This window comes from Scyliorhinus canicula, chromosome 1, assembly GCF_902713615.1.
Source record: "Scyliorhinus canicula chromosome 1, sScyCan1.1, whole genome shotgun sequence".
Classification (NCBI taxonomy): domain Eukaryota; kingdom Metazoa; phylum Chordata; class Chondrichthyes; order Carcharhiniformes; family Scyliorhinidae; genus Scyliorhinus; species Scyliorhinus canicula.
Window position 1 is genome coordinate 297939540 of NC_052146.1, and position 16741 is coordinate 297956280.

The 16741-nt window shown below is 49.4% G+C and overlaps 1 protein-coding gene across 1 annotated transcript in view; it reads left to right on the top strand.

Annotated features, from left to right (window-relative positions):
- Window positions 1–16741, top strand: part of thbs2a (thrombospondin 2a) — a 91094-nt gene that overhangs the window by 16123 nt on the left and 58230 nt on the right. The window contains exons 5-6 of the mRNA XM_038815978.1: window positions 10750–10946; window positions 11114–11254. Of these exons, the coding sequence (XP_038671906.1) occupies window positions 10750–10946; window positions 11114–11254 (338 nt within the window). The remainder of the gene's footprint in view (window positions 1–10749; window positions 10947–11113; window positions 11255–16741) is intronic.

The window sequence follows — 16741 nt, forward strand, 5'->3', positions numbered from 1 at the left end:
TGATGGATGTCAGAGTGGTTGTAGCCGAGCTCCGTGGATATGTGACGATGTGCAAGACAGACGAGTGTGATATACGATGGCGCGATTCAGCGAACTTGTTAAACTCCTTGGCAGACGCGTTTAGCGGGGCGTCTCTTGGCGCCTGCAGCACTGGGAAACATCTCGCTATTCAACGGCACTCAGCCATTTATTGTGGCCTCGGGGAGATTCTCTCCATTCAGGCTGCACTTAGAGGGGTTTCCTGTTGGCAAACAGGAAAGGCTCCTGGCAGATCGGGTCACCATTTTGCAAGGCTGACCCAATCTCCCAACCTCTCTCCTTTCAGACCCCCCTCCTGTTTTCAACTTCCCAACCTTGGGCAGGCCCGTGGGAACCTCCCCTTTACCTAGTAAGACCCCCCCCCCCCCGACCCGATCCCAGGCATCCTGGCACTGCCAACTTGGCATCATGACAGTGCCCCTGCCATCTTGGCAGTGCCATCCTAAAACCCTGGAAGTGCCAGGATGACACTGCCAGGGTTCCCAATGACACTGACAGGGTTCCAGGCTGGCGATGCCAAGGTGCCTGGGTGCCAATGGGAGAGCCAATGTGCCACCCTGCCAGGTTCCCCGACCACCCGGGTGTATCCAATGCCCCCAGTGACATTACACCTGGTCCACCTTTGCGTGTCTTGGCAAGGTCTCCCAGACGCAGCCGGTTGAATCCCAATGGCTCATTTAAACATGCTGAACTGGATCACGACCCGTGAGGGCAAGATCCAGATTGCAACGTCTCGTGAGAATCTGTCAATCTTGCGAGATGTTTTGAGCGCCGCAAATCTCGTGAGAGGCTGTTCGGGAGCGTCAACGGCCTCGTCCTGACACCAAGTCGGTCGCAATGATGCCGCTGAATCACAACCCATGTCAACAGACTGACCACCCTGCGGGGTAGGGAACGCCAAAGATCCACAATCCTTTGAATGAAAACATTTCTTTCATTTTAGTGCTGGAAGGCTGACCTCTTGTTCTGAGAATCCAGGGTATTGTTCTGCTATTATCATTCCCGAGAGTATCATTGCGATACCTTCCTGCAGAGTATCATTCAAACATTAATAATGCACCAGATTATCATCATGATATTACCAATTTCCTTCGAGTTATATCCTAGAATAACATTGAGATATTACCATTCATCCAATTCTCCAGAATATTATTGTCATTCCCCAGAGAATTGTTCTCAGATTACCATTGGCCAAAATGATCGTTGTGACATTCACAGCCTATCATTGAGGTATTAACAATTCCCCAGAATGCCATTGTGATATCCCTATTTGCCCAGGATATTATTGCGAATGTGCCAGTTGCCTTGGTTGGTTAGCCGCAAAGAAAAGGAAGACAAACTGTGCCCACAGTTTACACTTTGGCTTCTCTCAATGCTTTCACCCTTTTTTTATTTGTCCAAATGTCTTTTATTGTGCTGAGGAAGTGTGATGATCGGAATACCTTGCCCCTTTAAGAGGCTTGTGATGATCGGAATACATTGCCCCTTTAAGAGGCTTGGAACCCTGGGGGACTCCGCCTCTGGCTACGCCCCCTGGGAAACAGTACTTAAGATGAGACTCCATTTTGCGAGCACACTTCTCATGGAGGCTGCCATTGTTCACTGCTTATTAAAGCCTTTGATTACTGACCTAACTTTCGTGTCGTAATTGAGAGTGCCTCAGGAAGTCTCATTGATACGACACTCACCAATTAGACGAGTGCAAGTCAGTGAGAAACAACAGAACCATCTTAACTTAACACAGGTTGCGGGATCCATAAGGACCTAAGTATATAAGAAATAGGATCTGGAGTATACCGATCGGCCTGTCAATCCTGCTCCCGCATTCAGTATGGTCATGGTTCCCTAATCTTCAATTTTATCTCCTGCTTTGCACATCAATGTCAGCCCCCCTAAGATAGTAGCCATCCCCCACCCTTCCTTCCCACGTGCCTGCTCTCCAAAGCCCACCCATCCCGACTGCCCACCCTCCTCCCTCAGCTGACCAAACCCTCCCGCCCAATACCCCAGACTTGTCTCACTCCGGGATCCATTGGGACTGGGTTGTAATCCCAGCAGCGGCCACTGATGTAGTCTTGACGCTGCCTGAACTGCTGGATCTGCTGGCCAATGGCAGAGGTGAGAGGGCTACCAGTTGAGCCGCAGATGACAGACACAGGAACAGATGTTAATCCAGCTTTAGGTTCTTCTACGTTGGTGTCAGTACAATGTTTGCACCACCATGTCTAAGTGTTGGGGGCTTTATTTAACCAGTTATAAACCTACCTGGACTCACCCAGGTCTCCAGGAGGGAACAACCCATGGTTAGTAGATGTTGAGAGTCATTGTGGATTTACACTTGGCCTGCAGCTTGACACTGAAGGACCCCGCTGCAAACAGCCCACAGTCACCGACATGAAACTAGCTTCTGACTCAGTCACCCTAATCTCTCTGTCTACTTTCAGCTGCAGGATGAAGGCCAATTCTTCGGCAATAAGTTGGTAATAATAATAAAGCAATAAATAATAAAAATCCTGAGCGAACTTGATGGGGTGGATGCTGCAATGATGTTTCCCCGACTAGGCCCAGGATTTATTGCCGCTGGTGAGGCCGGTCCATTCTCCCACAAGGGGTGGTGTGTGGGCTTTTCAACTTCCATCCACCCCAGCGGGGCTGGAAGATCCCACCAACAGGAAAAGCTGGAAAATTCCGGCCTGGAATTAGCTGTCAGGGGTCTCCCATTTAAGATGGAGATGAGAAGAATTTTTTTCTCTCAGATGGTTGTTAGTCTTTGGAAGTCTCTTCCCCAGCGAGCAGTGGAGGAAGGACAATGGATCGTTTGAAGTCAAAGGTAGATAGATTCTTGACTGACAAAGGATTCAAAGGTTATCGAGGGTAGGTGGAATGTCGAGTGGAGGCCACAATCAGATAAGACGTGATCTTATTGAATGACGGAGCAGACTCGAGAGGCGAAATGGCCAGATCCTGATCCAAATTCGTATGTCAGCATTTTTTGAGGCCTTGCCTTCAGGCTATCTACTTACATCATCAACTTGGCAGATATGGTTCATTAACCATTGGGATAATGGACTTACACTGTGCTGCATGTTTTCCATCTAGCCTGTTGAAGTTGGCTCGATAATACATGGAGAAGGGAGCGAGTCAACGAGTTCACAGCCACATGACATTTCACATCATCCTTCAGAAGATGCATAAAGAGGAAGACTTGCATTGATATCAGACCTTTCGCAACCTCAGAAAATCGCAGAAACATGTTGCGGGCAGCGTAGTGCTTTATTGAAGTGTAGCCACTGTTGCAAAAGAGGAGGCATAGCTGCCCAATTTGCGTATCTTCCATAAACAGCAAAGTGGTCATGGCCAGATACTCTGTTCTTTAGTGATGCAGGAAGAGGGATATGTGTGGCACCAGGCCACCAGGATGAACTCCTCTATTAGCCAAATAGTGAGATGGAATCTTTTATGGCTAGTTGAGGAAGCAGACAGGGTTTAATGAGGTTAGATGTAAGATGTAGGAGACTGAAATTGTACGAGAGAGAGAGAGAGAGAGAGAGCTGGATGTCGTGCTGGGTGGACCTGGAACCTTTTCTCGTGGGGGTGGATCGAATGCTCCTTCTGATCCATTTTTAAAAACTCGTGGTTTCATTTTTGCTCTGGTGGGGAAGTGGCTCAAAAATAATAACCTTAGCAAAACAACAATCCCGATAGGTAAAGAATTTGGTGGTGTTCCTTCTCTCCGAGGGGGCCCAACAGCAACAGTGTAATATTCTGTCAGTGGTAATATTCCAGATTTAGCAAAGGGGACTGTAGTGTTGAAAGGATGGTGTGTGTTGGCTTTCCAGCCATTGGCAGCGCGACTGTCTTCACATCTGGGCTGCACTTCCGTAAATGTATCTGCCATCGCTTTTCCAGCATCGTTACACTTTCCAGTCCCCGGCCGTGATTTACTTTGGATGCATGCTGACTCTGGAATCTGTTCCCTAATGGTTCGACGCCTAATGTGAGAATTTTATTTGTGAAGTTGGCGATTTTGAAAGCCAACGAGGTCGTCGCCACAGATTGGTCCTGCTGAGCCCATTAAAATTCTGCTGATTCGGCTCTCTAGCATGTCCCTTAAAAGCAATCGCCTAGCAACTGGGTAGAAAACATCAACATCTGTTGCCCGGAGGCTATTTTGAGGATTTAGAAAATTAATAATTTTTAAGATGTGGCAAGACAAACATTTATTGCTCGTGCCTAATTGCCCTTGAGAAGGGGAGCCACCTTCCTGAGCCAGGGCTGTATTTTGTAACAGTTACAAGAGTATTGAAAGTCAGAGAGATCTAGGTGTACAGGTCCACAGGTCACTGAAAGGGGCAACACAGGTGGAGAAGGTAGTCAAGAAGGCATACGGCATGCTTGCCTTCATTGGCCGGGGCATTGAGTATAAGAATTGGCAAGTCATGTTGCAGATGTATAGAACCTTAGTTAGGCCACACTTGGAGTATAGTGTTCAATTCTGGTCACCACACTACCAGAAAGATGTGGAGGCTTTAGAGAGGGTGCAGAAGAGATTTACCAGGATGTTGCCTGGTATGGAGGGCATTAGCTATGAGGAGAGGTTGAATAAACTCGCTTTGTTCTCACTGAAACAAAGGAGATTGAGGGACGACCTGACAGACGTCTACAAAATTATGAGGGGCATAGACAGAGTGGATAGTCAGAGACTTTTTCCCAGGGTAGAGGGGTCAATTACTAGGACGCATGGGTTTATACATCTGTTTAGCTCACAGGGCTAATCGCTGGCTTTGAAAGCAGACCAAGGTAGGCCAGCAGCACGGTTCGATTCCCGTAACAGCCTCCCTGAACAGGCGCCGGAATGTGGCCACTAGGGGCTTTTCACAGTAACTTCATTGAAGTCTACTCGTGACAATAAGTGATTTTCATTTTTAAGGTGCGAGGGGCAAGGTTTAGAGGAGATGTACGAGGCAAGTTTTTTACACAGAGGGTAGTGGGTGCCTGGAACTCGCTGCCAGAGGAGATGGTGGAAGCAGGGACGATAGTGACATTTATGGGGCATCTTGACAACTCCATGAATAGGATGGGAATAGAGGGATACGGACCCCGGAAGTGAAGAAGATTTTAGTTTAGACAGGTAGCCTGGTTGGCGCAGGCTTGGAGGGCCGAAGGGCCTGTTCCTGTGTTGTACTTTTCTTTGTTCTTTGTTCTTTGTACAAATACAACTGGGTGGATTACTGGGCCATTTCAGAGTCAACCCCACACACAGCTGGATGGTGCCTGGGCGGCGGCATTTCACTTATGTTTTTTTTAATAAACAATTTTATTGAGGTATTTTTGGCATATAAAACAGCAACATTATACCACAGTGTACAAAAAGCAAATAAGACATGCAAGCATCGGCTCCCCTCTCGCAAGAACCTGCCTAAGCAACCCCCTACTCTATGCTACCCTAACCCCCCGCACCCTGCTGACGATTAATTCTCGCGAAGAAGTCAATGAATGGCTGCCACCTCCCTGTGAACCCTGACAGCGATCCTCTCAAGGCCAACTTAATTTTCTCCAGCCCAAGAAAGCTCGCCATGTCCGAAAGCCATTCTTCAGACTTCGGGGGCTTTGAGTCCCTCTATGCCAACAGTATTGCCGGGCTACCAGGGAAGCAAAGGCCAAGACGTTGGCCTCCTTCTCCTCCTGGACTCCCGGGTCCTCCGAAACCCCAGAAATTGCCACCTCAGGACACATTGCTACCCTAGTCTTCAATACCCAGGACATGACGTCTGCGAATCCCTGCCAGTACCCACTGAGCTTAGGACACGCCCAGAACATGTGTACATGATTCGCTGGTCCTCCGGCACATCTAGCACATTTGTCCTCCAACTCAAAGAATTTGCTCATCCGGGCCACCGTCACGTGGGTCCGATGTACGACCTTGAACTGGATCAGACTGAGCCTGGCGCATGTTGCGGTCGTGTTTACTCTACTCAAAGCGTCTGCCCATATGCCGTCCTCTATCTCCCCCCCCCCCCTCCCCCAAGCTCCTCCTCCCACTTAAGCTTCAGTTCTTCGGTCTATGCCTCCTCTATAGATGTCGGAGACTCTCCCCTCTGGAAACTACCCTGTCCTGGATCGCCCTTGGTGGGAGGCGTGGGCAGGATGGTACAAGTCTGCGTTCGAAATCCCATACCTGCAAGAACCTGAAATCACTCCCTCTCACCAGCCCGAACTTCTCCTCCAACGCCCTCATGCTCGGGAAGCTCCCTCCCAGGAACAGATCGCCCATCCTCGCAATCCCCGCCCTCCGCCATAGTTGGAACCCACCGTCCATATTCCCCGGGGCAAATCGGTGGTTGCCGCAGATTGGGGACCAAACTGATGCTCTCACTTCCCCTATATGCCTCATCCACTGGCCCCAGATTCGCTGAGCTGCCACCTCTATAGGGCTGGTGGGGTATCGTGCCGACGGGAGCGGCAGCGGCGCCGTAACCAAGGCTGCCAAACTGGTGCCCCTGCACGAAGCAGCCTCCATCCGCTCCCAAACCAACCCCGCACCCACCATCCATTTCCTTACCATCGCTATGTTAGCTGCCCAGTAGTAGTTGCTAAAGTTCAGCAACGCCAGCCCCCCTTCCCCTCGGTTCCTCGCGAGCATCGCCTTCCTCACCCGTGGGGACATTCCCGCCCAAACAAATCCCAGGATAATTTTATTTAGCCTCTTAAAGCAGGACCGCGTGATGAAAATGGGGAGACACTGAAATATGAACAAGAATCTCAGGAGAATCGTCATCTTCACTGTCTGCACTCACCCCGCTAATGACACCGGGAGCGCATCTCATCTCCGGAACTCGTCCCTCCACCAAGCAGGACAAGTTTAGCTTGTGCAACTTACCCCAGTCCCGCGCTACTTGTATCCCTAAATATCTGAAGCTTTCCCCTACCAGCCTGAACGGCAGCCCCCTCAGCCCACTCTTCTGACCCCTCGCCTGCACTACCCACAACTCGCTCTTTGCCATGTTCAATTTATATCCTGAGAACCGACCTCAGGTTTTCCATGATTCCGTCCATCCCCGCCATTGGGTCTGACATGTATAACAGCAGGTCATCAGCTTATACTGAGACTTTATGTTCCACTTCCCCCCGGACCAGCCCTTTCCAGTCCTTTGAAGCTCTCAGAGCAATTGCCAGCGGCTCTATAGCCAGCGCAAACAGCAGTGGGGAGAGGGGGCATCCTTGTCCAGTCCCGCGGTGCAGTCTGAAGTAGTCAGATGTCGTCCTGTTCATCCTCACACTAGCCACTGGGGCAGCCTAACCTAGTCAATGAATCCCACCCGGACCCAAAATGTCCCAGCACCTCCCATAAATAGTCCCCTCAACCCGGTCGAAAGCCTTTTCGGCATCCATTGCCGCCACTACCTCTGCCTCCCTGCTCTCCGGGGGCGTCATAATCACATTGAGCAGCCTCCTTAGATTGGCTACCAGCTGCCTGCCCTTTGCGAACCCAGTTTGGTCCTCCACAATTACATCCGGTACACAGTCCTCAATTCTAGATGCCAAGATCTTGGCCAGTAACTTAGCGTCTACATTAATCAAAGAGATCGGCCTATAGGACCCACATGCCTCCGGGTCTTTATCCCATTTTAGTATAAGCGAGATAGTGGCCTGCGACATTGTAGGGGGTAAGACCCCTCTGTCTCTTGCCTCGTTGAATACCCTGACCAGCACCGGCCCCACTATCTCAGAGAACTTTTTATAAAACTCCACCGGGTATCCGTCTGGCCCCGGGGCCTTACCCGACCGCATGACCTTCGGGCCCCCAATTAATTCTTTGGTCCTGATCGGGGCCCCCAGCCCGTCTACAAACCCCCTACCTACTCTTGGGAAGGTCAGTCCGTCCAAAAAGCGCCTCATCCCCTCCGGTCCCCTTGGGGGTTTCCGAGGTGTACAGCTTGCTATAGAAGTACCTAAACACCTTGTTCAGTCCTCCCGGGTCCCCCACCAGGGCCTGGGGCCGCCGGAAATCCTGCCCCCGCCGTGGCAGAGATTCTCCGCCACCCAGGAAGTGGCGGCGGCGGAATCTCGCCACTCCGATCGGAGAGGCCCCTGCGGTGATTCTCCGGCCCGAATGGGCCGAAGTCCCGCCGCTGGGAGGCTTCTCCCGCCGCCGAGGTTTGAACCACCTCTGGAACGGCGGGGTCAGCGGCGCGAGCGGGCCCCTGGGGTCCTGGGGGGGCGGGGGGCGATCGAACCCCGGGGGGTGCCCCCACAGTGGCCTGGCCCGCGATCGGGGCCCCCCGCTCAGACTCCGGGCCAGTGCCCTGGCTGCACTCTTTCTCCTTCCGCGGCCGCCACGGCCTCCGCCATGGCGGAAGCGGAAGAGAAACCCACATCGCGCATGCGCCGACCGGCGAAAGCCTTTCGGCCAGCCCCGCTGCCGGGGGCGCCGGTTTTTTTGCGCCAGTCTTCTGGTGCCAACCGCTCCGGCGCGGGGCTGGCCCCCAAAGGTGGGGAGAATTCCCCACCTTTGGGGAGGCCCGACCCCTGAGTGGTTGGCGCCACTCCCCTACGCCGGGACCCTCCGTCACGCCGGGTAGGGGAGAATCCAGCCCCAGGTTTCCGTCCCTGTCGACTACCTTTCCTATTTCCAGCCGCTTCTCTCTTTCTTAGTTGTTGGGCAAGCATTCTGCTAGCCTCCTCCCCATGCGCCCTTTGCCCTTTTAAGCTGCTCTCCGGCCTTCCCTGTAGACAACACCCCAAACTCGGTCTGCAGTCTCTGTCGTTTCCTAACTAAATATGGCATCAGGGACTCCGCATAGCTCCTGTCCATCCGTAAAATTTCCTTAACCAGTCGGCCCGTCTCTGCCCTGTCTATCCTGTCCCTATGAGCTCGGATTGAAAACAGCTCCCCTCTCACCACTGCCTTCAGTGCCTCCCAGAGCACCGCTGCTGAGACTTCTCCAGTATCATTTACCTGCAGGTAATTCTGCATGCATTTCCTCAGCCTCTCACACACCGCCTCGTCCGCCAGCAGCCCAACTTCCAGCCTCCATTGTGGGTGCTGAAAGCTATCTTTGCAAACCTGCAGATCAACCCAGTGCGGAGCATGGTTCGAGATGGTAATTGCCGAATATTCTGCACCCGTCATCCCTGTCAGCAAGTCACTGATCATGATAAAGAAATCGATTCGGGAATACACCTTGTGGTCGTGAGAATAGAACGAAAACTCCTTCGTCGACGGCTGACTAAATCTCCATGGGTCAGCTCCCCCCGTTTGCTTCATGAACCCTCTCAGCTCCTTTGCCAACTCTGGCACCCTACCCGTTTTTGAACACAATCGGTCCAGGCCAGGATCAAGAACTGTGTTAAAGTCTCCACCCATGATCAGTTTGCATGAGTCCAAGTCAGGGATCTTCCCCAGCAACCTCTTAACAAAATCTACATCATCCCAATTCGGGGCATATACGTTGACCAGGACTACTCTCACACCCTCGAGCTTACCCCTAACCATAACAAATCTGCTGCCCCCGTCCGCGACTGTGCTCTCCACCTCAAATTGGACCCGCTTGTTGATCAAGGTGAGTCATTTCAATTATGATGACACAGAGAAGGCTGAGAGCGAGGTGTTTGTGGTGTACAAACATTATGAGGGACATAGATAGGCTGGATAAGAAGGAACATTTCCCCATTGTGGAGGTAGGGGTGGGTGCGTAGATTTAAGGTAAGGGGCAGGAGACTTGGAGGGGATTTGAGGAAAGACTTTTTTCGCCCAGGGGGTGGTGCAGATCTGTAACTCACTGCCTGAAAGGGTGGTCACAGTAAGAAGTTTTACAACCCCAGGTTAAAGTAAGCAGGTTTGTTTCGAATCACTAGCTTTCGGAGCACTGCTCCTTCCTCAGGTGATCTCCACATCAAAGGGTGGTAGAGGTGGGAACCCTCACAACAATTAAGAAGCATTTAGACAAGCGCTTAAAACACTATAGCATACAATGTCATGGACCATGTGCTGGAAAATGGGATTAGAATAGATAGGTGCCTGATGGCCGGCATAGACTCAATGGGCCGAAGGGCCTCTTTCTGTGCTGTAAAACTCTATGGCTCCTGTATCCTGGAGTTACATGTTGGCTTAACCAGGTATGGATAGTACATTTCCTTCCCATTAGAGGGCCAAATGGGTTTTTCGAACAATCCAGTGGTTGAACATAGAACATACAGTGCAGAAGGGGGCCATTCGGCCCATCGAGTCTGCACCAACCCACTTAAGCCCTCACTTCCACCCTATCCCCTCCTAACCTTTTTGGTCACTAAGGGCAATTTAGGATGGCCAATCCACCTAACCTGCACAACTTTGGACTGTGGGAGGAAACCGGAGCGCCCGGAGGAAACCCACGCAGACACGGGGAGAACGTGCAGACTCCGCACAGACAGTGACCCAGCGGGGAATCGAACCTGGGACCCTGGAGCTGTGAAGTCACATTGCTATCCGCTTGTGCTACCGTGCTGCCCATAAATGATTGAATGATCATTATTAACTAGACTGGTGCTTATTGCAAATTTTGAGGTAAATTAAATTAAATTTCCCCGGCTGCCATGGTGGGATTTGAACGCCCGTCACCAGAGCGTGAATCCCTCACCGTGCCACCACCACAACCTCCGACCTAATTTTGAAAACAGCTTCAGTGCGGCGCATGGTGATAATTCTGTTCTTTCGTTTCCGCGGCACAGCCGTGACAGCGAGCAGCCAAGAAAGCCAAGAGTTTGCCGGTGTGGGCCCCGCCATCAAGAGCGATTTCATCGGCCACAAAACCAACAAGGTGGTGGATTTCTGCGACCACTCCTGCAGCGACATTGGGGAAATGTTCAAGGAGCTGCACGGGCTGAGGGTTCTTGTCAGCAACCTGGCCGACGGACTGGTCAAGGTGGTACGTGTCACAACACTTATTTATAATTTTGTACCTCGCACTGTTGGCAAAGGGAGACTCAAACACCGGGTAATGTACCTCACAGTAAAGTGGCATGAACTTTAAATGACACACGTGGACAATTTAACAACGCTGCAGTACCTGGAAAATACTTCTTTTTTTTGCAGACGGAAGAAAATGCAATCATTCGCGATACCCTGGATGCCACCATAAAGAAGATGCCGCCAGGCCAGTGCTGGCACGGTGGCCGTCTCTTTGACAACAAGGAGGAGTGGACGGTGGACAGCTGTACCAAGTGCACCTGTCAGGTGAGTCCAGTGCCTACAGGGTCCCCCTGGCTTTTGAATCCATTCTGTGCAAATGATTAGATTAATGATACGTTACTTTGCTTCGACAGTAAATATTTTATTGCTGAACAGAGAGGCAGGCTGCCGAAGTTTTCCACCTTGCACTCATCAGGACAAACACAAGAATGGCGAATTTCATACAATCTCGACAATTTATACTGCAGGAGGATATGGGTGCTGATTGGTTGGCAAGTCACCGCTTGAAATTTGCCATTCTCGTGTTTGTCCTGAAGAGTGCACGATGAAAAGTTTTGACAACATGTCCTTTTCAGCAAGATTCGAGTTCTGCACTCCTGCAAGTGACAATTTGGGGAATTATAATTATAGAAATTGACTAGGTAGGAATTGTTCAAAGTTTGCGAACAACCACAAATGCGGTTCATGGTGTAGGCAGGAAAAGTAACTGGTTTTTGTAAACTTTATAGAGTCATTGCTAAGCATTCGTCAGTATCGTTTCAAAATTATTCAAAGGTATTATTACCATCGGGTCAATTATTTTAAAAAAGAGTTTTTTAATGGAGATCTGTTCTCAGGACAAAAGCTTTTAACTCGGTTTCTTTGGTTGAGGGTGTTCCTTCCTCTATGCTGAATTAGCTGTTCTCAGCTGAGTTCGTCATTGGCCTCCGTGTCTTTAGGCAGGGAAGGAGGAGGCAATGGGAATAGGGGTTCAGGATGGGGGGGAAGCGGGTAAAGAAAAATCCCTTAGATTTACCAGAGAGTGTACTTGTGTGGAGATCAGGTGGAGACGCAATTAGGCTCAGCTGTGATGCCCTCCACAGTCCATAAGACCATAAAGCCATAAAACATAGGAGCAGAATTAGGCCACTCGGCCCATCGAGTCTGCTCTGCCATTCAATCATGGTTGATATTTTTCTCATCCCCATTCTCCTGCCTTCTCCCCATAACCCCTGATCCCTCAATGATCAAGAACCTATCTATCTCTGTCTTAAAGACACTCAGTGATTTGGCCTCCACAGCCTTCTGTGGCAAAGAGTTCCACAGATTCACCACCCTCTGGCTGAAGAAATTCCTCCTCATCTCTGTTTTAAAGGATCGTCCCTTCGCTGGCTTTGAAAGCAGACCAAGGCAGGCCAGCAGCACGGTTCAATTCCCTTACCAGCCTCCCCGAACAGGTGCCGGAATGTGGCGACTAGGGGCTTTTCACAGGAACTTCATTTGAAGCCTACTTGTGACAATAAGCGATTTTCATTTCATTTCATTTCTTTAGTCTGAGATTGTGTCCTCTGCTTCAAGTTTTTCCTACAGGTGGAAACATTCTCTCCACGTTCACTCTATCCAGGCCACGCAGTATCCTGTAAGTTTCAATAAGATCCCCCCTCATCCTTCTAAACTCCAATGAGTACAGACTCAGAGTCCTCAACCGTTCCTCATATGACAAGCTCTTCTTTCCTGAGATCATTCTTGTGAATCTCCTCTGGACCCTTTCCAAGGCCAGTCAACCAGTCCTCATTGTCTGGGCTCTGTCATGAAACAGGGTTCCTTGGACAGGCCCACATAACAAAGAGGTAACAGTCCAGGGAATGTCCAGGGAACCTCAATAAAGCGTGGCGCATTAACAACTGCAGAGAAATGGCATTCACATGATCCCAATGCATTTTACCAGTCAGAGGGGAAGTGGGCAGCAAAAAAAAAAAATTGCCAAACATATTTTTTGCACATCAGGCAGAATGCTCCAGGGTCATTATTGAAAGTTAGGGCGCTGTGACATGAGAAAGCCACTTTAACCTCATCCCATTTGTCAGAATATGACCCAGCTTGGTGTCTAACACCCTTTGAGATCCCTTCACATCCCTTCACATGGTACTGGCCCTAAACTCTCTGCTGTAAAATACTCGTTAGGAGACTCATAAAATGCAAATAATAACAAATTACAAGCTGTCTACCCTGGACTGGATTTGATTAATAGTGCTGTGAATGATCAGTCTCCTGTACGTTTCAGCAGTCTCTTTCAAACTAATGTGAGAAAGTTATTTATCAAAATTATACTAGATCAAGATTATATTGGGTGGCACGGTAGCACAGTGGTTACTGCTGTTGCTTCACAGTGCCAGGGTCCCAGGTTCGATTCCTGGCTTGGGTCACTGTCTATGCAAAGTCTAAATGTCCTCCCCATGTCTGCGTGGGTTTCCTCCGGGTGCTCCGGTTTCCTCCCACATGTCCCGGTGAATTGGGCAATCTGAAATCTCCCTCTGTGTACCCGAACAGGCGCCGGAATGTGGCGACTCAGGATTTTCACAGTAACTTCATTGCGGTGTTAATGTAAGCCTACTTCTGACACTAATAAATATTATGAATATGAATCAGTGGCGATTTTTGCTTGGTATTGAGGCACTCCAAATGAAGGTGAATTCCGAATGTCAACCCAACTGTTTGGGACGAGGGTCGCCATTTTCCCCTCTCCAATGCAGCCCTGTTACTAAAGCTCATCTATTTCTAATTACTGCGTTCACATTAAAAGGCATCGTAGACTGCCGTTATTGACATAGTAAGAAGTCTTGCAACACCAGCTTAAAGTTCAACAGGTTTGTTTCGAATCACTAGCTTTCGGAGCACAGCTCCTTCCTCAGGTGAATGATGATGGTGGGTTCCAGAAATAGGAAAGGATGTCCCGAAGCGTGGTACATTGGCGAGACCATGCAGACAGTGCGACAACGGCTGAATGGACATCGTGCGACAATCGCCAGGCAGGAATGTTCCCTTCCAGTCGGGGAGCACTTCAGCAGTCAAGGGCACTCAGCCTCTGATCTCCGGGTAAGCGTTCTCCAAGGCGGTCTTCAGGACACGAGACAACGCAGAATCGCCGAGCAGACACTTAGCGCCAAGTTCTGCACACATGAGTACGGCCTCAACTGGGACCTTGGATTCATGTTGCATTACATTCACCCCCCACGATCTGGCCTGGGCTTGTGAAATCCTACCAACTGTCCTGGCTTGAGACAATTCACACTTCTTAAACCTGTGATTATCCCTCTCTCCAGTTGCTCCATCTGGACCTGTAAAGACTTGATTACCTGCAAAGACTCGCATTCAAAGTATAATCTTGCATCTGTGACTTTGTCTATATATGTGTTTCTGGAACCCACCTCTTCATTCTCCTGAGGAAGGAGCAGTGCTCAGAAAGCTAGTGATTCGAAACAAACCTGTTGGACTTTAACCTGGTGTTGTAAGACTTTATACTGTGCTCACCCCAGTCCAACGCCAGCATCTCCACATCATGGTTATTGACATAGCATGACTTACAGGCCATTCAGCCCAACAGGGCCATGCTAATATTTATGCTTCACATTAACCTGACCTCACGCTTATTCATCCAACTCCATCAAATTATCCATTATTCCCTTCTCCCTCAGGACTTTATCCAGCTTCCTAAGTTTATCTATCGTTCCCTGCAGTACCGATATCCACATTCTCAGTACTGTTAGGGATAAACAGGTGAGAAGATGGTGACATAATGGTAATGCCACTGAACTAATTATCAAGAATAATGTGCTGGAGAACTTAAATCCAAATAATTGATAAATCTGGAATTGAAATTTAGTAATAGTAACCATGAATCTGTTATTTGATAGATTTGATTTATTATTGTCACATGTATTAGTATGCAGTGAAAAGTATTGTTTCTTGCATGCTGTACAAACAATGCATACCGTACATAGGGAAGGAAGGAGGGACTGCAAATATAATGTTACAGTTATAGCAAGGTGTAGAGAAAAGATCAACTTAATACGAGGTAGGTCCATTCAAAAGTCTGATGGCAGTAGGGAAGAAGCTGTTCTTGAGTCGGTTGGTACGTGACCTCAAACGTTTGTATCTTTTTCCTGATGGAAGTAGATGGAAGAGAGTATGTCCGGGGTGCGTGGGGTCCTTAATTGTGCTGGCTGCCTTTCCGAGGCAGCGGGAATTATAGATAGAGCCAATGGATGGGAGGCTGGTTTGCGTGATGGACTGGGCTACATTCACAACCTTTTGCAGTTTCCTGCAGTCTTGGGCAGAGCAGGCTCCATACCGAGCTGTGATACAACCAGAAAGAATGCTTTCTATGGTGCATCTGTAGAAGCTGGTGAGAGTCGTAGCTGACATGCCACATTTCCTTAGTCTTCTGAGAAAGTAGAGTCATTGGTGGGCTTCCTTAACTATAGTGTCGGCATGGGGGGACCAAGACAGGCTGTTGATGATCTGGACACCTAAAAACCTGAAGCTCTCGACCCTTTCTACTTCGTTCTCATTGATGCATGTTCTCCACTACGCTTCCTGAAGTCGATGATAATCTTCGTTTTGTTGACATTGAGGGAGAGATTATTGTCGTCGCACCAGTTCACCAGATTCTCTATCTCATTCCTATATTCTGTCTCGTCATTGTTTGAAATCCGACCCACTACAGTGGTGTCATCAGCAAATTTGAAAATCAAGTTGGAGGGGAATTTGGCCAACTCCATCTGGTTCATTAGGGTCCTTCAGGGTAGGAAATCTGTGATTTTTTACGTGGTCTGGCTCGATGCGACCATCAATTCACTCGAGACATGAGTAGAAGTAAACCGTGGTTTTAATCAACTTAGGCTTGAGTAGGGTGATCATTGCTCGGCACAACATCGAGGGCCGAAGGGCCTGTTCTGTACTGTTCTAATAAAAAAAAGAACAGTGCCTGCCTGCGACTGAACCAATACTGAGAACCGCCTACAGGTCGACTGCTCTTTATATCTCCCTTCAAGGGGGAGGAGCCATGGGCGGAGTCCATACATGCCTCAACATGTTCCCCTATAGATAATGCCATACAATGGCTCATAGGAGAAGCCCACAAGGGCAACAGCGTAGCACAGATACAAATACACTGGTGGATTATTGGCATAATGCATTCACCACATGGTCTACATGTGACTCGAGACAAAAAGGACAAGCAATGTGGTTGACTCTTAACTGTCCGCTAAATTGGACTAGGAAGCCATTCACTTCAAAGGCATTTAGGATGGGAAACAAATGCTTGTCTTACCAGTGATTCCACTGCCCGCGTAGGCCAGTTCGATACTTATAGACTAATAAATATGGACCTTCTCTATTCCACCTACCAGCTCCTGCAGTTTTTTTGGCACAACGTGATAAAGAATTCTGTACCTTCTTTGGCCTGTGCGAACCCTTTAACTGCTCCACTCTATAAGATTCCTGTACCCTCTCCACTCAGATTCCTGTACCCTCTCCACTCAGATTCCTGTACCCTCTCCATTCAGACTCCTATACCCTCTCCACTCTGAGAGATTCCTGTACCCTCTCCACTCTGAGAGATTCCTATACCCTCTCCACTCTGAGAGATTCCTGTGCCCTCTCCACACTGAGAGATTCCTGTACCCTCTCCATTCAGACTCCCATACCCTCTCCACTCTGAGAGATTCCTGTGCCCTCTCCACACTGAGAGATTCCTGTACCCTCTCCATT